The sequence below is a fragment of the Mustela nigripes genome, chromosome 1 (genome assembly GCF_022355385.1).
Source record: "Mustela nigripes isolate SB6536 chromosome 1, MUSNIG.SB6536, whole genome shotgun sequence".
In the NCBI taxonomy this organism is placed as follows: domain Eukaryota; kingdom Metazoa; phylum Chordata; class Mammalia; order Carnivora; family Mustelidae; genus Mustela; species Mustela nigripes.
This window is the reverse complement of record NC_081557.1, coordinates 119,933,360-119,958,934: the sequence shown is the minus strand read 5'-3', so window position 1 is coordinate 119,958,934 and position 25,575 is coordinate 119,933,360. Positions and strand designations below refer to the sequence as shown.

The following is a 25,575-nucleotide window of genomic DNA, read 5'->3' as shown; positions in this document are numbered from 1 at the left end:
ATTAGCTGTCTTCTTAATTTTTCTTTCCGCTGAATTGCTTATAATTCTTTTCTAATAATGAGCATGTATTACAAAAAGAAAGACTTTCAAAATAAGTTTTATAGTATTTAGTAATCATGAGAATATAGGGAGATAATTTCATCACTATTGGTCAGAGTATAAAATTTGGTACAACCTTCTTAAGAGGGCACTCTGGTATTTGTCATAAACTTAAGTGCTCATATGCTGTGAATCAAAAATTCCATTCTCAGAAGTCAATCCTAAAACATCTGTACATATGCATGAAGATATGCATAGAGTATTTATTGTATCATCATTTATAATGGTAAACCATTAGTAACAACTGAAATGTTTAATAATAGGTAAATATGTAAGTGGATTTTGGTGTGGAATACCATGTAACCATTAGAATGATGAAAGTTTATTAAATTACTACATGAGAAAATTCCATTTATGTGAGAAGTATTACTTATATATTGAATAACTACAAATGTGTGCTTAAAAAAACTTAAATGTATATATGTGTACATGTTTATGTCTTAAGTGCATAGGAAAGAGTCTAGAAGGATTCACATCCAAATAAACCTCAACGATAAGAAATAGAAAAGTTGGGATGGAGGATGGATTTTTTCCCCCATGTTTATGAATACTTTTTATGAAGAATCTGTTTTAAATTTGGAGATAAAACTCTGGTTGCCCTGAGATGACTGCAGTTCTCAAGTAGAAAGTGACTGCAGAATCACATTTCATGTTTTCAACTGTGAAATGACCTTGTAATTAAGAAGGATCTAATCAGGGCATCTGGGTGGCTCAGTGAGTTAAAGCCTCTGCTTTCGGCTCAGGTCATGATCTCAGGGTGCTGGGATCGAGCCCCACATCGGGCTCTCTGCTCAGCCGGGAGCCTGCTTCCTCCTCTCTCTCTCTGCCTGCCTCTCTGCTTACTTGTGATCTCTGTCAAAAAAAAAAAAAAAAAAAGAATAAAATCTTTAAAAAAAAAAAAAAGAAGGATCTGGTCATGAGGTTTTTGTCTTCGTGGATCTTAGATGGCTTCTTCTTTTATCAGTTATTTCAATTGTCCAGGCAAACGAGGCTGAGATTCTGAACCACAAGAATGAAGATTGGAGAAAACATGAAGAGAATTTTAAGAAGTGATTAGATATGGTAATCATGTGAGAATTAGAGGAGAGAGTAGAGTGGAAGGTAGAATTGAGATGGGGGACACAGAAAGAAGAGCAGATTTAAAGGAAGAAGATATGAGTTAAGTTAATGATACTAAAGGCCTGTGAGAAAATCTCATGAAGCTATCTAGCAGATGGTTTGAAAGAACAGTCTGGTGCTCTGGAAGTCATTGGCATTTAGAATTTTAAAATCATGATTGATAGCTGTGATGACTAAAGGAAGAGTGTATAGGAGAGAAGATTCTTAGAGATAGAACCCTGAGGACACTAACATGTAAGGAGCTAGCAAACAGTCCATGAAGCTGACTAAAAAGTTGCATTGGATAGTTGTATCTAACATTTTTCAAGGATGAAGATGATGTGATTGGTCATTTGCATTGCCCAGGAAGGGGAAGGAAGAGGAAACATTCGAATTTGTTGCATCAAAGTTTTTGACCCAAATGGGTTGTGGTAGAGAGCCCTCTAGTGGGAGGGAGTATGGCATTTGAGGAACTGGAAGGAGCATGATGAAGCTAAGCTCAGAAAAGAATGTGAATGAGACTGGCATTTTTCATCCGTTGAATTCAGTGTGACCAATCAGTTTCTTAGTGGAAAGAAATTAATGGGGTGTTAGTTTTAGTATCTCAGTGTAAGAGAGTTATGAAAGTTATATGTGAATTTTTCTTCTGCCCTATGGAAGGTGAAGAGGTTTTGAGGAGCTAAAACATGTGAGGAATGACATTTTTTTTTTTTTTTCAGCAGTGGGAGGCAGGAAAGGGAATTTGTCTCCCAAGGAGAAGTACCAAAGCAGACAGTAAAGAAAAGCAGCAGGCCCTTTTTACACCTAGATCAACTAAAGTTCCAAAGGCTTGGACCAGGCACAGAAGGATGAGTGTTAAAGGAAACTTACTTATCAGCAAACTGCTAATTAAGAAAAATCACTGCAGGGGCGCCTGGGTGGCTCTGGGTTAAAGCCTCTGCCTTCAGCTCAGGTCATGATCCCGGGGTCCTAGGATCGAGCCCCGCATTGGGCTCTCAGCTCCGTGGAGAGCCTGCTACCTCCTTTCTCTCTCTGCCTGCTTCTCTGCCTACTTATGATCTCTCTCTGTCAAATAAATAAATAAAATCTTAAAAGAAGGGGCGCCTGGGTGGCTCAGTGGGTTAAGCCGCTGCCTTCGGCTCAGGTCATGATCTCAGGGTCCTGGGATCGAGTCCCGCATCGGGCTCTCTGCTCGGCAGGGAGCCTGCTTCCCTCTCTCTCTCTCTCTGCCTGCCTCTCCATCTACTTGTGATTTCTCTCTGTCAAATAAATAAATAAAATCTTAAAAAAAAAAAAATCTTAAAAGAAAAAAAAGAAAAATCACTGCAAAATGTTTTTTTTTTTTTTTTTGCAAAATGTATTATTGTACATATTTAGTTTTTATAGTGCCTCTTCTGGATAAAAGTTATTACTTCATTTTCTGTATTTATTATATGAAAACTGTTATTAAATATACAGGGAAGACTTCCTTTATTTCCTTTTCACACAAAAGATTGGATGGGGAAGAATTCTTTATTACTTTCTTTTGTTTTATTAAATTAATAATTATGCAAAAATTGTGGAACAACATATGTTAACAGTTAACATTGCTTACCTCAGGAGAATTAATGAAAAAAGAAGAAATTAACTTCTTTTTGCACATGTCCATTGTTTAACTTCATTACAGTGTTTTTAAAAAAACCAATAAAACATGTAGTGATTATAGGAAAAGGTTAAAAATAAATTAATACATATTTGTAGTAAGATTAAGAAAATAATATAAAGGTATGCAATATACGAAGAGTCAGCCACTCTAAATTCCTATTGTGTGTGTTTGGCTATGTATAAGCTTTTGTTACTTACTATACAAAACAGGATGTAGATTATGTGAAAATATATTCATAAAACTATATACTTTTTCATTGATATCATGGCCATTTTTCCATATTGACACATACCAATTTATTTTTTACACACTGCATAGAATTTTGAAAACTTTGGCAGGAAACTTTTTTTAAAAATTGAAATATATACAGAGAAAAGTGTCCCAGTTTAATGACTTTTACAAAGTGAAGACACATGTATAACTCTCATCTAGATCAAGATCAATAATGATGCCAGGGTGTCTGGGTGGCTCAGTAGGATGGGCATCTGCCTTTGGCTCAAGTCATGATCCTGGGGTCCTGGAATGGAGACCCACATCCTTCAAGACTCCCTGCTCAGTGGAGAGTCTGCTTTTCCCTCTCCCTCTGCTCTTCCCCCTGCTTATGCACTCATGTGTGCTCCCTCCCTCTCAAATAAATAAATAAATATAATCTTTAAAAAAAAAATCAGAAATCATGCTGACCACTGCATTTCTTCAACTGCCTCCCAGTTAATTAACCTTCCTCCTATCCATAGGTAACCACTCATAAAGATAAGCTGTGTCTGTTTTTTAACTATTTATAAATTGAATCATATAATCGTGTGTGGCTTTTTTATGTATGTGTCTTTTGGGGAGGACTATATTATTCTTGTGAGATTTATTAATGTGGTTCCGTGTATCAGTGGTATGGTAGTCTTTAGTAGAATGCATAAATCATGATTTTTATGTATTCTGTTGATTTGTATTTGACTTGTTTCAGATTGGGATTATTATGAATAATGCTTCTGTAGGTCTGTATGTGTACAAGTTGTACATGCCTTTTGCCCCACATTTCTATTGAGTATGTACAGATTTCTGTGCTGTATATCAAGGAAAGAAATTGCTAGACCATACGGTATCCATATGTTCCCTTTAGTAGATACTGCTCAGTTGTTTCTCATAGTGGCCCTGCATCTTACCCTTCTCTCAGAAGTGTGAGTTCCATATACTCTTTGTCCTTGCCAACACTTGATATTGATGGCTTTTTGCTTGGTTGGTTTGTTTTTGTGTTAGTTTTGGTTTTTTGGCTGTTTAAGAACATTTTAAAAGTCTGCCCAGTATTTTATTATGTGAGTAGTCCATAATTTAATCTCCTTTTGATGGGCTTTTTCCTCTTCCTCCACTACAGCACAGCCAGAACCTGGACAGCTCCAATATCTAGTGGGCTCTGTGATCTCTGTGCAGAAGATTCAATATTGAAAGTTTCAGAATATCTGTGTATCCTTTTTTTTTTCTTAACAGATTTTTCTTGAATTTCCTCTTTATGAATAGTGTAGTACCAATATGAAGAATCCATATAAAATAGTTTCATTTTATGACATGAAAACCAATTTTGATTTTATGGTGGTAAATGGTTTTTTTTTTTTTTCACTCTTGTTTAAAGGTAATATAAAAAGTAGTATAATCTCTGAAACTAGACTTTTGGTGAAAGCATTGCTAAACAGCTAATTAAATTATCCAGAATAATATGTATTCTCTTAGAATAAGCATACAGTGCTAGCCGCCAGCACCTGCATCACATAGATCCTCAGTCCACTGGAAAACTACTGTGTGAATTACTTGAGAATGTAATCACTTAGGTTTTGGAAAACTGTTTGACTTTACCCTTTCAAAGTGAAAGGCATTTCCAATCAGAGAAACATGATTCAAATCCCAACCTCTCTTTTAACAAATCTCTCCCCAGTTTCCTCCCATTTTCTTATAACATAGGTTTTCAAAGTATGAAACTCTGGGGGCTTGCTTCTAATGAGTTAAATGTGATCACCAGACCTCCTGCTTCTCATGTTAGGAGGTGTGTTTCTTCCTGATAACTATTCTTCCTGTTGTGCATTATAGTTTTAAACAGGTGTTCGCACACATGGCATTCAGTACCATCCAGTTACTATAAGTAATTCCTTGGGAGAATTTAGATACTGTTAACCCTCTATGATAGCTGAATAGTCTTTTGGAAAGTGACTTATGGGCGTATAAGACAGTTTCTTCTTTCCTATTATTCTTTGCTTTTGCCAGTTGCATGTTGAATTACTCATTTTTGAAATAGCTATAATGACCAGAAGAAGCGTGTGATTCTCATACTAGTAAGTTTTAGTCATGCTTTCTTACTTTCACATGTGGAGGTTTTTCCACATTTCTAATTAATTGCTGTCAAGAACTTCTTAGAGGTAACTGAAAACCACTGCTTTATATTCTGTTCATTTTTTTTTTTTTAATAAGCCTGTGTCTTAGAAGGATGTCTTTACTTCTTGAGGTTTCTTAAGAGGTCATATTGCAACATAACCTAAAATTCTTCCAATTCTTTGTTATATGTAGTAATAATAACAAGTCTGGAAATGCCTATATGAATTAACAAATAAGCCAGAAACCTTATTGAAGAGACTGTTTTCAATAATCTCTCCTTTCTTAGGCCCTAAATCTTTTTTCTTAGTGTTGATAATGAATAGCAAAACTTGCTGGCTTGATTTTTTTTTTCTTCCTTCTCAGTATCTGGTAAAAGTTCTAATATTCTAACATTCTCAACCAGGATTGGGCCGGGATGGTGGTCAGAGTACAAATGTAGTCAACTTCCGACTTACAACTATTAATTAGGAATCTCTTCATTTATCTCACATGAACTTGGCTTATGGATTAATTTTAGAGACCACTTTGACATCTTGGTTAATAAAATGCTTTGACCTCTGGTGGATCATTTCTGAGTATATTCCAGCCAGTGCAGTAAGGCTTTACAAAGAAATCTAATATTAGAGAGTTTGTTCAAGCTGCTTCATTACAGATTAACACAGAGAATAAAGGACCCAGTAACCTAGAACCAGCAGAACTCGCAGCTTCCCTGGACTTTAAGTACCTGCAATAGCTGTTTCTCTTTCTCCACAGGTATCAGTCAGAGCCGGATCTCTCACTGGCTGTTGCAGCAGGGTTCAGACCTGAGTGAACAGAAGAAGAGAGCATTTTACCGATGGTACCAACTTGAGAAGACAAACCCTGGTAAATATCATTTTCTTATTTTATTGTATCTGAAACAAGACAGATGTAATTATTACTTTATTAAATCTGTGTGCTGACTGATCTTCACTAAGATGATTTTATACTTTATTGTTGTTCTTTTTTCGCAAAGAGTACCCTTGTCTACGGCCATACCACCTTGAATGTGCCCAATCTTGCCCAAAGAGCATTAAATGTAAAACCTAAGCCCTGATTATGCCATTTTTTAGTTTCATGTCTAATACTATCTAGTCATATTCCCCCTTCCTCCAAAGCATCTCTTTGTTTGCAGGTTATATGCTCTTTCTAACCATAGTTTGAAAGACAGGTCGTGATTATCAGTGGCTGTTTTCTTTTTTTCAACTGTATGTACACAAGATTCCGCATCTGGGTGGGGTTTTTTGATTTTGTTTTTTTGTTTTGTTTTGTTTTTTGTAAATGTTATTTTAGTTAGTAATATAAATTCAATACTTTTATTTAGTTACTGCTATACTGTGTCCGGTGACCTCTGCTAATGATTTTCTATTTCTTTTTTTTTTTTTAAGATTATTTATTTATTTATTTGACAGAGAGAGAGAGAGAGATCACAAGTAGGCAGAGAAGCAGGCTCCCTGCTGAGCAGAGAGCTTGATGTGGGGTTTGATCCCAGGACCCTGAAATCAGGGCCTGAGCTGAAGGCAGAGGCTTAACCCACTGAGCCATCCAGGTGCCCCTGATTTTCTATTTCTAATTACCTGGGTGATGAGCATGTCTTTGGACATTAGGGTGAAGCTGCCCTGATAACTTAGGAAGCAGCAATAAGTTGGAAAGTAGAATGAAATCTCAAGGAAATCTGAAGGAAATGAAATCATGAAACCTTTATGTCTGAAGTTGCCAGATAGGCAAGATCTATTGTAGGATACTTTTAACAAGTGGTATATAAAGTCTAAAGGTGTGTGGCAGCCTGTCCTTAATCTATACATTGCACAGACTGGTGGCGATGAGCCTGATCTCAAGTTTAGCCTTAGGCTTGGAGAACTGTCTTCTGTAACACTATAGCATTAAAGTCTTTGCTTATTTTAGATTAAATCAGCAGTTGGACTATTGCATATAGCATTGACTCTGAAGTGGAAATAATGTTAGAGAAACATGTGGGGGAGGGGTAAGATTTTTTTTTTAAAGATCGCATTCCTAATCTGAAAAGCCCAGGAGGAACAAAATAGAAGAGACCATATCAGCCTATCTACAACGAGTTGTTTTTTTTTTAATCTGTCCTGCCCCCCAGTTTCTGTTTTGAAGTGTTTCAGATGTATAGAAGAGTGGAAAGACCAGTACAGTGAACATATTTATTCTCTTCTTAGATACAATAATTGTTAACATTTTGCTATATTTGCCTTATCTCTAAAAAATAGAGTAAATTTAAAATCTATGTATATATGTATATGCATGTAAACATTCATCTCCTGAAAAAAAGGGTAATCGCCTGCATAACCACAGTTCATGACCATATCTAAGAAAACTAATACTAATTCCATAATATCATCTAACATCTAGTTTATATTCATATTTCTTTAATTGTTACAAGAATTTTTTTTTATTAAATAGTATCTGATTTAGGTAGACGGATTGGAATTTGTTGTTATATGTCTTTTTAAACTCTTAAATCTAGTCACTCAAACTTTTTTTTTAAAATAACATACACTTTTTAAATCATCTAATATTACAGATGTCTGGTATTCTGGATTTTTCTGTTTCCTCTTAGTGTCAGTTAACTTTCTCCTCTATAGCCCCTGTGTTTCCTGTAACCTGGAAGTTAGGTTTAGAGTAGATTCAAGTTAACCATTTTTGGCAAGAACACTTCATAGATTATTTAGAGAGGGCATGTAATGAGGTCTCCATTGTACTTTGAAATGCATCAAAATAAAATGGATAAGGAGATGGATAAATAATGTGATAAAGTAAGTGAGTAAAATATTGCATGATTTGAGTACAGATTTTCATCATAAAATCCTTTAATTGTTGCTGTATATGTGTTTGAAAATTTTCACAGTAAAACATTGGGGCAACATGCTTTGTCGGTAACATTTACTTCATATATCAAAAGAGGTGTGTCATGTCAGGTTATAGCACTATCATATGCTAAGTTTGATCATTTGTTAAAGTAATGACCACCAGGTCTTGTCTTTGCAGTTTGTAGTAATCTGTAGGGCATCATTTTGTCCCTGGATGGATATCCTCTTCTACAGCAACCTTCTGTCTGTGGTCTTAGCACCCATTGATGATGCTTACCTAAATGAGTTATTCCATTGGGGATTGCAAAATGATGATGATCTTATTTAGCATTCCTTTAGCATTTATTAGCTAGCAGTTTTTCTGCAAATAACTTCCATTTTTAGGTATTCTTCTAATGATAGCTAGATATGTAAGCACATCTCTCAAAATAATGACTCTTTTGTTGCTACCATTAGCTTAATGTTCTAAAGCAGCACAATTCAGTGGAAATATAATGCAAATGACACATAATTTAAAAATTATCTAATAGCCACATTTAAAAAATTAAGAGAGAGCTAAAATTAATTTTAATAATGTATTTTATTGAGCAAATATGTATTAACGCTTCAACATTTAATCAGTACTTTTAAAAATTATTGAGACCTCTTTTTTTCTCTTTTTTTAAAGTAGGCTCCACACCTAGTGTGGAGCCCAGTGTAGGGCTTGAACTCAATTCTAAGATCAAGACCTGAGCTGAGATCAAGAGTTGGACACTTAACCGGCTGAGCCCCCAGGCACCCCCTCTTCCCCCCCCTCCCTCCCTCCCTCCCTCCCTCCCTCCCTCCCTTCCTTCCTCTTTTATTTTCTACTGATTTTTTTTAAATCTAGTATGTATTTCATACTTGAAGCACATACCATTTCCGATCAACCAAATTTCAGGTCCTCAATGGCCACATGTGGCTAGAGGCTACCATTATTTGACAATCTTAAGCTAAATCATACTTGAAGCAACACTTTAAACTTAGCTCTAAGCAGTCTTTCCAAAGATATCACTTCTCCCATGACTCACACACAGCAAAGCAAATCAGATGGTGAGTAACAAAAACTTGGCACTTGGTCTGCTTAATGGAGCAGCTAATAGCAAAGGGTTGGCTAGGTAAATAAGGAACTGTACCTAGGGCTTTCATAAACCTGGTCACTTTGCAGCAGTTGATTGCCATGGTGGGGAGCACCAAAGAGATTGTCAAGATGTTCAAAAATGTATAGGGCAGAACAGTGAAGAATTTGAAGGACAAAAACTAGCCAACTGTGTCAGGCAATCAGCCTCTATAAGAGAAGGGATTTTTTTTTTTTTTTTTTTTTTTTTTTTTTGTCTCTCAGATTTAGCACTTAAAATAGTGCCTTGACATATAATCTAATCAAGTTGGTGAGGCTAAATTCTCATTCCCCTGGGATTTCAAGGCTGGGCTTCAATCCCAGGCAGGGACTAGGATACCCGGAAAATGAATTCATCAGAAAACAGAAGGGGACTAAGGTATAGCTCTTAGGCCCCTGCAGCTGATCTGATAGCACTGCCAACTGCAGAATACTGCTATCAGAATCCAGTTTTTAGCTCTGGGTGATATAATGTTTTTCTAAAGCTGTTTTATTAAAAAACTATTAAATTTTTATTAAAAATTATTTGTTTTTGATCTTATTTTTTATTTCAGTTTGTCTTAGAACCAGAGTTAGGCTAAACCATCATCAGGAAACTGATGGAAGGTGGAACTAGGGCATTGAAACAGGAAAATGGGAAAGGACTAACAGCCTTCATCCAGCTGTTGATGAGGAGTTGCTTTCTTTCCTTTTAAGAATAACTTCCCTCTAGGAATTCCTGGCCTGGCTCAGCTGGTGGAGCATGTGACTCTCGATCTGGGGTTGTGAGTTCAAGCCCCATGTTGGGTGTATAGTTTATTTAAAAATAAATAAAAAAGAATAAGTTCCCCTGACTATATGCATTTGGTTTTCAGTGAAGTTTTGCTGATTATCTTTTTTTAAAGGACTTTCTGTTTTTTATTTGTAAACCAAGTCCATAAGGGTTCTATAGGACATGTTAGCTGAAGAGAAGAGGATAATTTGTAATTGTCAGTTGGTAGTTTTCATAGCATCAACAGTAATCAGATATTAGTGACTAAAATTTAATGTTTAGAAGTTACTCCTTGCATTTTTACCTTTATTGTAAGACCTAATTTGATAGAATTCTTTCTAAGTGAGGCTTTGTTGACTTTAAAATAACCTTTGAGGGGTGCCTGGGTGGCTCAGTTGGTTGACCCTCTCCCTTTGGCTCAAGTCATGATCCCAAGGTCCTGGGATCGAGCCCCATTTCAGGCTCCTGCTTGGCAGGGAGTCTGCCTCTCCCTCTGTCTCCTGCCTGCTTGTGTTCTCTCTCGCTCTCTTGCTCTCTGTCAAATAAATAAATAAATTTTTAAAAAATAAAATAACCTTTCATTTTAGCTAAAGAATTGTATTGTTTCTTCTCCATGGATACTTTGAAACTATTCTTCTGTTTGGATCATCTTGATGAACTAAAATTATGTTAGCACCTAAAAATAACTTATACAGTCATTAGGTGCTTATAGTACATGAGAATCTTCCTTGCAGGTCAGTGCAGAAGTGATTGGAATCTGCCTAATGTCCCTCAGTCACAAACCAGTTAAATAAATGATATGTCTGTACAATGGAACAGTATGGAGGCTATATAGATATTTTTTAAAGGAGGGTTTTATATGAATTGAATTTATATGTAGTAATATCAAATTCATAAGGGAATAAAGTAAGATGCAAAACAATAGATCCAGTATACTGTCATTTACATAGAAGGAACACATACATGTATATGCTCATGTAAACATTAGAACATCTCTAGCAGACTGTATTTGGAGCTAAGGAAGGCTCTGTAGAAGCTTTGAGAGACTGGGAATACAGGATGGCAGGGGGATTGTTAACTGTATAGCCTTTTGTGTCTTTATGAATTTTGTACTTCCACTATGTATTCAAAAGGTACATATAAAGTTTCATGAAAAGGAGAAAGGGAGGGAGAAGGGAAAGAAGAAAGGGAAGGAATGAGAGGCAGAAATGAGATTAATCTGCTTTGTTAACAGCTTTCAAGATATAAAAAAACTGAAGAACCTAGGTTCACGTGGTTCAGACCTCCTTATTAATAGGAAGTGATTTTATTTCACAAATTTTGCTTGCTCATCGGAATAAATGTAAATGGTACCGTCCCATTGCTAAATTCTGGGGGGGGAAATGCAAAATTTAGGAAAATCACAAAACGAAAAAGTACTTTTTTTCTTTTCTCTAAATGTAAGTATTTAGAAAACAAATAAAAAAATGTTTCTACATTCTCTATCTCTATTCTTGGGCTCAGTGCTTTTCTCTCTGTATATCGTCATTGAAGTTCTTCTATTTCTCAACCTCTTCACTCTGGATCTATTTAGATGCAGGATTTTTTTTTTTTTCTCTCTTGAAGTGAACTCAGCAAGAAAAATAATAGAGTGGTATTTAGGTTATTTTTACTGATAATCCAATAGATACATTGTAGTTCTCTGATAAACAGACCCATCATTAGAATTTCCCAGCATACCCCAAAGCCTGCCAAGGAGTATGAATAAAATAGACTGATGGAAACTGATCAAATACATTTTATCTTGTTTCTTATGAAAACATTTACAAGAAAATGCCCATTTTTTAAAAGAAATGGGTACTAAATTCAGCATGTTTGACATCAGAAACCCATTTATTTAATCAAATTAAGCTCAGCAATCTTTTCCCTTGTCTAATTTAAACATTACTATAGCAGACAGGGTTTGCTGAGTTCCTCTTGGCTCATGGCACTGATTCTGCCTATTTCTAAATTAAACAAATAAAGTTTGCCAGGAGGCTCATACAGCAAACATATGAAGTAAATTTGGAGATCAGAAGTAATGCCTCCTCCCTTCACTATTGCCGAGTGTCAGAACCTCAGGGAAATCATGTGTGTGACATAGGGGATGATGAAAAATTACTTTTGGAGAAGCTAATTTCTGTGAACAGGATAGTAATGACATGCTTGTAGTCATATTCTATTAGTTGACTGGCAAAGGCTCACTCAGAAGTAAACCTGATAGGAAAATTATCATATATGCAAAGAGAACATTTATCAAAATTAGAAATTTATCAGCAAATTAGGAAAAGACTTTTTTCCTCTTGGGTTTAGAGTTGCTGGATTAATGTGCAAAGTTTTGTTCTTAATGAGAGCCCAGATACAAGATGGGGAAAAAAATGTTTCTGGAAGGAAAATTACTGTAAGGAGAAACAAAAAGTGGGTTCTTCATAGCCAATCCAGAAATCCCGTATTTTATTTCAGAGGGGTTTAAAGTTACATTGTTTCTGTATTCTAGTATCTTTGTATTTTTCTGTCAGAGTCTATAATTTTGAACCCATTCTTGGATTATTCATTGCTCTCCATCGCTTTAACTAGAGCAAGATTAACTAAGGTTTCTAGAACAAATACGTGTTTATTGGAGTGTTTCCAGAATGCTGCTTGTGCTATTTTTAAATACTGCTACATTGAAAAAGAAAAAGGAGCAAGGGGAAAAAAACCTCAAAAGTAATGTGATAATATTATGTTTCGAATTCAGTATGTTTACGAGTTTGAAATTACTGAGTTTCCACCCATCTGTGCATAAGTTTCCTTGATTTCTTTTGAAGTATTTTAATTTATTTCACCTAAATTTCCTTTGTATAGAAAAATTGTATAATACAGAATATTATAAAGAAAAATAGTTACATGACCAATAAACCCCACTACCATGATTAAGATTCTTTGTATTCTTTTATTTATACCTACTTATCCCTTAACTAAGAAAAGATGCCATAGTTACAGTGCAACCTACTAATTATAATTTACTCACCTATTCCCTATCCTTCACCCACTAAAGCCCTAAAAATATCCTTTTAACAGAAACCAGGCTTTGAATGAGGGGACCTACTGCCTTGCCCAATCTGTTTTTACCTCTGTCTTGTTCAGCAATGATATCTGCTTGGCTCTGCTTTGGCCCTCTTATCATCACTAGTGAGCAAAATTTACATAATGTAACTTAGGTAGATTCCAGAGCCCTTATTATGCTGAAATTCCTGCTTGCATTTAGAAAAGCACCAAAACAAAGACTTTGAAATCCTCCAACCCTCTATTTTCTCCTTATGCCTAAACTTTGTTAACTTTGATGCAAATGCAATGTATATGTAAAACTTTGATATAAATTCAACATGTAAATGAGTGAGTATGGCTATGTTCCCGTAAAACTTTATTTAAACTATGGCAGCTGGCCATAGTCTGCCATACATTTAAGCCATGAATCTCTAAAGCATTGTGTGATGACATACTTGTCCATTTGAGGAAGAAGTTAATAATTAAGAAGTTAAATAATTACTTTACATCATATACAATAGGAAATCATGTATCTATTAAGGGTTTAAACAATAAGAAAACTATAAAAATATTCTGAATGATACAAAGCATATTGACCACAAAAGAAGAGGGTGACAAATGTGCCTACATAAAATTTAAGATCAGAAAGCACACCATAAATAAAAAGACAAACTGGAAAAAAAGTTGCAATCTGTGTGACTAGCAATTGGTATTGTTTCAATACACCAGTAAGATAAATAACTCAAAAGAAAAGATAAAAGATACAAATTCACAAGAAAAGATATATAAAGTTCAGTAAACAAAAGATACTATTTTACCAATAGTGAAATCTCTATATTAAAAGAAATTTTTTTGCCTGCCAAATTTATAAATGTGAAGAATAATACTCATAGTACTCAGTATGTTGGGGAATGTGGGGAAATAAACAACTGGAGATGGTTATAATATCTCATATTTGTTTTATATGATTGTACAACATATTAACCTACAACTGAGCAGCTAAAAACAGCAAACATTTATTATCTCACAATTTCTGTGGGTGGCAAATCCAGGAGTGGTTTAGCTGAGATGGTTCTGCTCAGAGTTCTCATAAGGTTGTAGTCGAGCTGTGAGCCCCTGGACAATCTGCCACTGACCGCTACCATTGAGTGTTGGCAGGCCCCAGTTTCCTTCCTGCCTGTTGCCAGGGATTTCAAGTTCTCTCACCTGGACTCCCTGGGTGTCCTTACAATTTGCCAGCTGTTTTTCCCCTGAGCAAGTGATCTAAGAGATAGAGGATCTAGAACAGACACCATGGTGTAGTCTGTAATCTAATGGCAAAAGTGACATATCATCACTTCTTCCACATGTTATTGGTCACACACACACTAATCCTGGTATATCGTATGGAAAGAAACTACACAACAGGGTGAACACCAGGGGCAGGGATCCTTTGGAACCATCTTGGGGGCTAACTACCACATGGCTGTATTGGTAGTGTATGCCTAGGGCCTTATTTCTCCATCTGCTGGGTTATACAGTTTTCTACATGGTTTCTGCTGTGACTGGAATACCCAGAATGGCTTTGTTCCCCTCAACGTTGGCACCTGGGGGTTGGCTGGGCATCTTTCACTCCATGTGGCTAACATGGGCTTCCTTACAGTATTGTAGTCTCAGGTTAGTCATACTTCTTTTATGGCAACTTGCTTCCCCCAGAACCAGCGTTACAGAAGATCTAGTTAGAAGCTGCAAAGGGTCTTATGACCTAGCCTCAAACTGTTTCCATTTTCTGCTGTCAAAACATATCATAGGACCAGCTTAGAATTCAAGAGGATGTTTACCAGGAGGTGTGACTTATTATGAAGGGCCATGTTTGGAACCTTTCCAGAAAGTTAAGCTTTACAGAGTTGATGCTGGCTTATTCTAAAGCTAAGTGAAGTAATATAAACGGACCTGATTCTGGATATACTTTGAAGATAAAATTAACAGGGTTTGCTATGGTCTAGATATATGTTATGTAGGAGAAATAGAGAGGTCAAAGATAAATCTGAGAATTTTGAGTCAAGCAATTTGAAAAATAGAGATGCCATTTACTCAGATGGAAAGGGCTGCAAGACAACAGGTTTGGAGAGGAAGATCAGGATTTGCTAAAATATTGGGCCTCTATATAACAGATTATAAATAACAGATTATAAATATGTAGCTATTAGGGGGGATCTACAAAGAGATCTATATGTAGTAAGGTAGAAATACTACCCAAGGTATTAATTACAAGGTACAATAAATAAGGTATGATTCTTGTTATGAAGAAATAAATACATATTTATTAATATGTGCATTATTCCACATAATTCTAACAATTTCTAACCTGTCTTTCTAGGTCAATGTTAAGAGTTTATATTTTATTCCATAGGCTGTGGGAACTTTTTCAAGGCTTTTGGTCAGTGGAATGCTATGATCATAATTATGCTTTGGGAAGATGAATTTAACAATATACAGAATGAAGGAACAGTGGGAAATCCAGGGACTGAAGTCTGTGAACACATACCAAGTTATATTTAAATACTTTGAAATAAGTCTACAGAGGTCAGAGACAATGTTGGGTTTTTTGTTTTTTGTTTTGTTTTTTTGGGTTTTTCCCCACTAGCTTCTAACCTAGAGCAAGCCAAAAAAAAAGTGGGGGGGGGGGTGTTGATAAATGGTGAACTAATGAATACATATGTCATCAGCAGTTCATTGTTTGAGAAAAGGCTAGTCTAAATTAATAAAATTCCTAATTACATTTCCCCCCATTGCTTTTATTACATTCAGGAGGTAACAGAAAACAGTATAGCTTTTACACATGGTAGACCTATGGAGATCTGACTTTAGTTAACTAGTAGACTAAAATAATGTCAAATACTACTTACTGTCTTTGATGCTACATTTGACTTTTTTTTCTTTGAGAGTTTACAACAATTAGGGTTATTTTAAATTCATCTCCTATTTGCATACATTCTTTAAGGGCTCCATTTTCTTAATAAGAAGAGTCCTTTGAATGGTAATGAAAAGTTCTGATCATATAGTATATATTGTTCAAAAGAGTTAAAACTGTCAGATAGAAATTTCAAGAAAGATTTTTCAGAAGATACTCTAAGTTGTCATTGGTCCAAAGACCATACTTCCCTTTTTCCCTAAAGAGAGATTTTGGGCTTAATTTCAAAAGATGACATAAACAAAGATAAAAGACAAGTGACCCGCCCCCCCCCCCCAAAAAAGACATTTTAAAGTAATTAATGATAAACTTTTTAAGGAAAAGTTTTTGTCCCTTTGGATTTTTGTTTGGGTCAAATTATTTTTCCCCCAAACTGCAAACTGCTTCAGTACCCATAGCCTGTGGCATAAAGAGTAGGCAATGGTTTCAAGGCAACAGTTTGCACTGGCATGGGGCAGGAACTATGAGAGGCCCAGGGAACTTTTTTTTTTTTTTAATGTAAATATCAAATGTATTTGGCTTGCAATTTCCAATGGAAGGACAAAAATTTATCGTTGTCAAGTTCATGATTATATTTGTCATTGGTTTTAGTAAATTGCAAGATATTTGCTAAAAATGTCTTGTTTATTTCAGGGGCTACACTAAGTATGAGACCAGCCCCCATTCCAATAGAGGACCCAGAGTGGAGACAAACACCTCCCCCAGTCTCTGCCACATCTGGCACCTTCCGACTACGACGAGGGAGTCGATTTACCTGGAGAAAGGAGTGCCTGGCTGTAATGGAAAGGTACATGTGTCCTTTCCCATGAGCAATCTCCCAACCTTAGGAAAGAGAGAAACCTTAGATAGATTTGGGACAGTTTCATTTCAGACAAGTAATTTGGGATCTAGGTTCTATCTCTAAATGTATTTTGGAATATTATAAATGTATATTATTGAAATAAGATGATCTTACCAATGAGAAGTCATAAAACTGGACTTAGCATCTGTGAATATAACTTAATAGTGTTCTCAGTAATTTCAGAAACTTTAGAAGAATTTTTTAATTTAAATCTTTATATTGTATTTTAGAAACACTCTTCAAAGTCTTATTTTCATCAAAAATATTGAATACTTACATAAGAGTCCACTAAAATTTTACTTCTTTCAATCAGGAGTGTGGCTTAAATAAGCTTAGTCCCAAGGGTTCAAAATACGTGTTTTTTACTTTGATTTGGTAATTTATCTTTTGACTCTAGTACCAGTATCTGATCCATAGTAAGTACTCAGTATGTTTTAGACTGGAATTAGGCCTTAGCTTCAGTTTTCCTATCTGAAATGGTATAAATTAATTAAATATGATTATTAAGTGTTCAGTATATTTAGGGTGATCCTGTAGTAGAATTACCCTTTTAGTCTCCTACCTGTAAGTAATGTGTATGGAATTTTGTTTCAATGAAGAGTTTTATATTCAATAAGGTAATGTTTTCTGTTAGAAAAGTATTTACTTCCTAAGATTAAATATAGAGAAAAAGAATATATTAGGCAAGGGTAAAAACAATTGGATTTTCATATTGAGATTTCTCAATAATTTAAATAATGGAAAAGAATGGAATTGAATGTTTAAAACTGGGTTTAACTTCTAAGGTAACATAAAATACATATTTACATTGAACCAGTTTCACTTTTTTCCCCAGTTATCTAATCTGACTTGTCGAATGGCAAACTGGAAAGAGCATTTGACTTTTAGAGTCAAAGACTGAAACCCTGGTTTGGCTTTGGCATTTAACCAGCTATGCAACTTTGTCCAGGTCACAAACTCTGAGCAGTAACTTCATCATCTATAAAATGAAGTTTTTCAGTAGCCACTGGTGAACCATATGTCATCCGGGACTTTTGCCATCTCTCTTTCTGCCTCTTTTCTGATTATCTCCCAGCTCATTAGACATCACTACCTGAAGTAGACAGAGATTGAAAATGTGAAAGTTGAGGCCTGGGTTTTTGTTCTTGTGATTTGGTTGAAATTAAAAAGTTTGCTTAAAGAGACTGTAGATTATTCATTGATGTTATATGTTGCTTTCCTTAGTTTCTTTATTGTAAGTTCTAGTAGAAGCCATTCATTGAATAATGAATCCTTATATGCTTGAGCAGTTAAAGTAGAAGAGTAAGACTTTTTTGTTCCAGAGCCCTGACATTTAAAATCTGCTTTATTTTTCTCTTTTAGAAACTGTGATTGTTTCAGAAAATTTCTTCAGAACTTACTATATAACAGAAATGAATTTAAATAATATCAATCTTAAATTATTTGCAGCATTATCTATTTTCCACCCAGGTACAAAACAAGCTTTGGTTGTAAGCTCTGATTTTGCTACTGATTCTGCCATTTAATTTTTTCATGACGATACCAATATACATTTATCATATAATGTCAGTATGAGATCAGATTAATGTTAAAATTGATAATATTAATAATGAAAGGTGATATTCCTAATACATTTTCAAAATTGAACCTCGTTTCCAAAGCAACCAAACTGCCCACAGAATCACACTGATCAAATATCAGTTACAAAGATATTGAGGCTGCCGGTGACTCTTGATCTTGGCTCCAGTCTTGATCTCAGGGTTTTGAGTTCAAGCCCAGCCCCACATTGGGCTCCATGCTAGCCATGGAGCCCACTTTAAGAAGAAAAAAGATATGAGCACTTACCCTGTGTAAAACTCTCATTTAATCTTAATTTTCACCTTTTAACCTTCATTTTAATTAATAAATGCCTTTAATCCAGGAATTGGTTGTCTTTGGTTTTATTTTATCTTACGTGGCTCAACCAGTAAGAAAGTATGTAGTTTATTCCAGTAGTTGCAAAAATGCAAAAGCCTCTCAGAGTATTTTAATAGCAGTAGATCATGGTATGATTTCATTCTGTGAAAGTGGAACTTTTTATTTTCTAACATGGAATATAAAATTCTCTGGCAATGCATGATGTTTTTCAGTACACTGAATTGGTGGATAAATACACATGCATAGACTATAAAGCCAGCAAACTCATAGGCTTACTCAAATATATTAGTATAAGTCAAAAATCATTCATTCTTCATACCATACACCAAACAAGTTTTGAATGAATCAAAAAAAGTGAATCCATATAAAATAGTAGAAGAAAATACAGGTCCCCTGGAAATGGTAAAATTTTTCCTAACTAGAACTCAAAATCCAAAATATGGGAAAGGATTGATAAATTTGATTATTTACATTAAAAAAAAAAGCTTTGGGGAGAAAAATATCTACAAACAAGGTAAAAATAAAAAAGAAAAAGAAAAATTGGAAAAAGTATTTGCTTCATATTATTATCTGTGATATATAAACAACTTTTAAAAGAGAAGGAAGACCACCAACTCTGTAGAAACTAGATACCTGCAGAAAAACAAATGCAGATGCCTCTTAAACATATGAAAGAATGTTCAGTTTAACTCATAGTAAGAGAAACTCATATTAAAATTATACTGAGACACTATTCCTCTCCTATCACATTGGCAAAAATCCAAAGGTTCCATAACATTATTTTATTGATTGAGCTGTAGGGAAATGGCCACTCTCATACACGGCTTGTGGGAATGCAAAGTGTAACAACTTCCATGGACAGGATTTTGATAGTATTGGGGGACAGTTACCCACGGGTTTGCCCTTTGTCTCAGCATTCTCACTTCTAGAAAATGATCCCAGAGATAAACTGACAGAAGTGTAAGTACAGCATCCCTGTTTGCAATAATATCAAAATATTGAGTACAACCTGTGTGTCTATCAGTAGTGGACTAGGTGAATAAATTACAGTGAATTATACGTTGAATGCCCAGGCTCAAATAATAGAGTGCTACACAGCAGCAAAGGGAATGAGTTTTCCTTTCTACAGAATGAAAATCATACTGTGTCCTTCTGTACTATCACTATGAAATATTTTGTAAGGCTTTTTCACATTTTTCTATCCATCAGAATGAATACTTTTTATATACAGTGATCTTCAGAATATAATGTTAAAAAAAGCAGTGTCAGTTGTATATAGTAGGCTATCATTTATGTGTTTCCTTATAATTTGTTTTAAGATGAAGGAGTACACCATAAAATAAATAAAATGGTTACCAATAGAAGAGAAAAAAACACAGATTGGAGGGAACAAGAATAGAAGCTCAACTCGTCTAAATATACCATGTTTTCACATTGTAACCATATAGATATTTTATGTAATTATAGAACAAGATTACTTTGAAATGGGGGGAAGGTGACCCCTAAAAAAAACTAAAAGGAAACAAAAGTATGACCTAAACATTCATGAACTGTGTTGAATAACTTTATAACACAGTATTTTGACTGTGCGTCTTGGTGGGATACAGCTTAGGAATAAAAAGAACTACAAAAAAATCTTACCTTGCTTTTACTAATGTTGGTAATATTGATAATGTTATTCAGGTACTATTTTTATTTGTGTAGATACAGATATAGGCAAGACAATCATAGTGTTATTAGGAATCAAGTTTTTCAGTGTAGAACATATAAACATAAAATAATTAAGTAAATCACTATAATCTTTTTTTTTTAATTTTTTATTTTTTATAAACATGTATTTTTATCCCCAGGGGTACAGGTCTGTGAATCAGCACTCACCAAAGCACATACCCTCCCCAATGTCCATAACTCCACCACCGCCTCCCAACCCACCTCCCCCCAGCAACCCTCAGTTTGTTTTGTAAGATTAAGAGTCACTTATGGTTTGTCTCCCTCCCAATCCCATCTTGTTTCATTGAATCACTATAATCTTTTGTATGTGTGTGCATACAGAAATTTATCTTGTTTGTATTTTTTAATAACAGCCTTATTGAGATACAGTTCACCTAATTAAAATGTACTACTCAGTGCTTTTTAGTGTACTTACAATTATGCTACTATTACCACAATCACTTTTAGAATATTCTCTTCACCCCCCAAAAAACTCTTGTACCCAGTAGCAGTCCCTCCTTTCTCCCCCATCCTCCCCAACCCTACATAACCATTAATCTGCTTTCCCTTTATATAGATTTGGCCAGTCTGGACATTTCATATGAATGGAATCAAACAAACCTGGCTGTTTTTGACTCACTTCTTTCACTTAGTATAATGTTATCAGGGTTCATCCATGTTGTAGGTCATTTCAGTATTCTATTTCTTTTTGTTGCCAAAGAACAGTCCATTCTATTGATATGCCATATTTTATTCATTCATTTCATTTATTATGATTTCATTCATTTATTCACTCATAATTTATTTAGTCATCAATTGTTGGACATTTGGGGTTGTTTCCACTTTTTATCTATTATTGGTAATGCTGCCATCAATGAAATTTGTGTACTAAGCGGAATTGCTGGGTCATATGGTGACTGTGTTCAACCTTTTCAGAAACTGCCAGACAATTTCCAAAGCATATATACCATTTTACATTCCATTGAGCACCATATGATGGTTCCAGTTTCTCACCAGCATTTGTTTTGCTGTCTTACTGGTTCTAATCTTCCTAGTATGTGAACAAGTAGATTTTCACTGTGATTGTTATTTGTATTTCTCTAACCAGTGATGATGAATATCTTTTCATATGCTTATTGGCTATTTCTGTTTCATCTTTGGAGAAATGTCTATTCAGATCATTTGCTCATTTTTTAAATTGGGTGGTCTTTATATTCATTTGTAAGTATTCTTTATATGTTCTAGATAGGGGTTCCTTATAAGATACTTGGTTTCAAATACTTTTTTTGGTACCTTGACATTTTATTTATTGAATTTTTAAAATTTAAATTCAGGGGGCGCTTGGGTGGCTCAGTGGGTTAAGCCTCTGTCTTGGGCTCAGGTCATGATCTCAGGGTTCTTGGATCAAGCCCCACATCAGACTCTCTGCTCAGCAGGGATCCTGCTTCCCCCTCTTTCTCTGCCTGCCTCTCTGCCTACTTGTGATCTCTCTCTCTCTCTCTCTGTTAAATAAAAAAATAAAATCTTTTAAAAAATTAAATTCAGTTATTAATATGTAATGCATTACTAGTTTTGGAGGTAGAGGTCTGTGATTCGTCAGTCTTACATAACACCCAGTGCTCATCACATCACGTGCCCTCCTTAATGTCTATCACCCAGTTACCCCATCCTCCTACTACTCCTCCCCTCCAGCAGCCCTCAGTTTGTTTCCTGTGATTCGGAGTCTCTTAGGCTTTGTCTTCCTCTCTGATTTCATCTTGCTTTATTTTTTTCCTCTCTTTTCCTATGAACCTCTATTTTGTTTCTTAAATTCCACATATAAATGAGATCATATGGTAATTGTCTTCCTCTGATTGACTTATTTTGTTTAGCATAATACCCTCTAGTTCCATCCACATCATTGCAAATGGCAAGATTTCATTTTTTAATGGCTGACTAATATTCCATTATTTATATAGACCACGTCTTCTTTTATCCATTCATATAATGATGACATCTGGGCTATTGTGGACATTGCTGCTATAAATGTTGGGGTGCAAGTGCCCCTTCAGATCACTATATTTTTATCTTTGGGGTAAATACCTACCAGTGCCATTGCTGGGTCATAGGGTAGCTCTATTTTCAACTTTTTGAGGAACTGCCACATTGTTTTCCAAGGGGCTGTACCACCTTGCATTCCAACCAACAGTATAAAAGGATTCCCCTTTCTCTGCATCCTCACCAATCTGTCATCTCCTGACTTGTTAATTTTAGTCATTCTGACTGTTGTGATGAAGTAGTATCTCATTGTGGTTTTGATTTGTATTTCCTTGATGCCATGTGATGTAGAGCATAATTTCATGTGTCTGTCGGCCATTTGAATATCTTCTGTGGAGAAAAGTCTGTTCATATCTTCTGCCCATTTCTTGATTGGATTATTCTTTGGGTGTTGAATTTGATAAATTCTTTATAGATTTTTGGTACTACCCCTCTATCTGATATGTAATTTGCAAATATCTTCTCCCATTCTGTTGTCTTTTGGTTTTGTTGACTGTTTTCTTTGCTGTGCAAAAACTTCTTATCTTGATGAAATCCCAATAGTTCAGTTGTGCCTTTGTTTCCCTTGCCTTTGGAGATGTGTCTAGCAAGAAGTTGCTGCAGTTGAGGTCACAGAGGTTGGTACCTGTGTTCTCTTCTAGGATTTAGTTACTAGGTATTAGTTCTTCTTTTAATATTTGGTTAAATTCCCCCTGGGAAGCCACCCAGTCCTGGACTTTTTATTTTTGGGGAGGTTTTTGATTATTGCTTCAACTTCTTGCTGGTTATGGGTCTGTTCAGGTTTTCTGTTTCTTCCTGTTTCAGTTTTGGTAGTTTAAATGACTCTAGAAATGCATCCATTTCTTCCAGATTGTCCAGTTTGTTGGTATAGAGTTGCTCATGATGTGTTCTTATAATTGTTTGTATTTTTTCATTTTGGTTTTGATCTTTCCTCTTTCATTCATGATTTTATTTATTTGAGCCCTTTTCTTTTCTTTTTGATAATTCTGGCCAGGGATTTATCAATTTTATTAATTCTTTCAAAGGACCAGCTCCTGGTTTTGTTGATCCCATGTACTGTTCTTTTGATTTCGATTTCATTGATTTCTGTTCTAATCATTACTAATTCTCTACTCCTGCTGAGTTTAGCTTTATTTGCTGTTTTTCTCCAGCTCCTTTAGGTATAAGGTGAGTTAGGTTGTATATTTGAGAATCTTCCTGTTTCTTAAGAAAGGCTTGTATTGCTGTATACTAACCACGTCCCAAAGGTTTTGAACAGTTGTGTTTTCATTTTCATTCGTTTCCATAAACAAATTTATTTATATATTTATTTGACAGAAAGAGAGAAAGCAAGCACAAGCAGGGAGAGTGGCAGATAAAGGGAGAGGGAGAAGCAGGCTCCTCACTGAGCAGGGAACCCAATGCAGAGTTCGATCCCAGGACCCTGAGATCACGACCTGAGCTGAAGGTAGATGCTTAAGCTACTGAGCCACCCAGGTGCCCCCGTTTCCATGAATTTTTTATAATTTTCTTTGATTTCCTGGTTGACTCATTCGTTCTTTAGTAGGATATTCTTTAGCTGCCATGTTTTTTAGTTCTTTCCAAATTTCCTCTTGTGATTGAGTTCAAGTTTCAAAGCATTGTGGTCTAAAAATATGCAGGAAATGATTCCAGTCTTTTGGTTCCATTTGAGACCTGATTTGTGACTCAGTATGTAGTCTATTCTGGAGAATTTTCGAAGTGCACTGGAGAAGAGTGTGTATTCTGTTACTTTAGGAAGAAATGCTCTGAATATACCTGTGAAGTCCATCTGGTCTAGTGTGTCATTCAAAGCCCTTGTTTCCTTGTAGATCTTCTGTGTAGATGATTTGTCCATTGTAGTGAGTGGGGTGTTAAGTCCCCTACTATTACTGTATTATTATCGATGTGTTTCTTTAATTTTGTTATTAATTGGTTTATATAATTGGCTGCTCCCATGTTAGGGGCATAAATATTTATAATTATTAGATCTTCTTGTTAGATAGACCATTAATTGTGATATAGTATCTTTCTCTTATTACAGTCTTTGGATTAAAATTTAATTTGTCTGATATAAGGATTGCCACCCCAACTTTCTTTTGATGTCCATTAGCATGATACATGGTTTTCCATCCCCTCACTTTCAATCTGGAGGTATCTTTTGTCTAAAATGAGTCTCTTGCAGACAACGTAGTCTGATGCACATGGTTTCCAAATATTTTCTCCCATTCTGTGGATAGACTTTTCATATTCTCAGTGATGACCTTTGGAGCATGCAAGCTTTTAATTTTCATGAAGTGCAGTTTATTTTCTCATCTGCTTCTTGTACATTTATTATCTTATTTAAGAAAGTTGTGCCTAAATCAAAGCACGGGATTTACTTTTGTGTTTTTTTCCCAAGGATTTTATACTTTTAACTCTTACATTTAGGTCTTTGATCCATTAGAGATAATTTTTGCATATTATGTGAGGTAGGGACCCTACATCATTCTTTTGCATGTGGTTATCCAGTTGTCCCATACTGTTGAAAGAACTCTTCTTTTCCCAGTGATTACTCTTGGCACCCTTGTCAAAAATCAGTGACTGTAAATTTGAGGGTACTCTTCAGTTCTCTTCTGTTCCATTGATCTATATTTCACACTGTTATAATTACTGTTTTACGATAGTAAATTTTGAAATCTGGATATAAGAATTTTCCACTTTCTTCTTTTTGAGGATTATTTCAGGTATTCTGGATCCTTTGTATTTTCATATTAATTTTAGGATCAGCTTGTCAACTTCTGCTGAGAAGCCAGCCATAATTTTGGTGGGAAATCCTAAAATCTTGAATGTGAATTAGAAATAATAATGTGAATTTGTTGTAGTTTCTCCTGAAAAAAAAAAAGGAGGGGTGTACTTTCCATCTTTACTTACTCAAAAAGCCCATAGACAATGATCAGCCTAAATGAGGAGGCCTGGGGCCCAGACTGTGGTCATAGGTACCATTAACACTCCGTGGATTGATTCTAGACTTGGAACAAGAAATGTACATCATAAGACCAAGAACTTGTTAAAGCAAGAAGGCCATTATAGATAGGTGAGTGATATCAAAAGGACTCAGGAGCTAACTTGAAGAGGCTCCCCTTATCCAAAGATGGAAA

The 25,575-nt window shown here is 35.3% G+C and overlaps 1 protein-coding gene across 7 annotated transcripts in view; it reads left to right on the top strand.

Annotated features, from left to right (window-relative positions):
• HMBOX1 (homeobox containing 1) overlaps positions 1-25,575 on the top strand; it is a 193,577-nt gene that overhangs the window by 120,954 nt on the left and 47,048 nt on the right. For all 7 annotated transcript variants that reach the window (XM_059372440.1, XM_059372412.1, XM_059372431.1 and 4 more), the window contains exons 5-6: positions 5,951-6,061; positions 16,567-16,720. In XM_059372440.1, the coding sequence (XP_059228423.1) occupies positions 5,951-6,061; positions 16,567-16,720 (265 nt within the window). The remainder of the gene's footprint in view (positions 1-5,950; positions 6,062-16,566; positions 16,721-25,575) is intronic.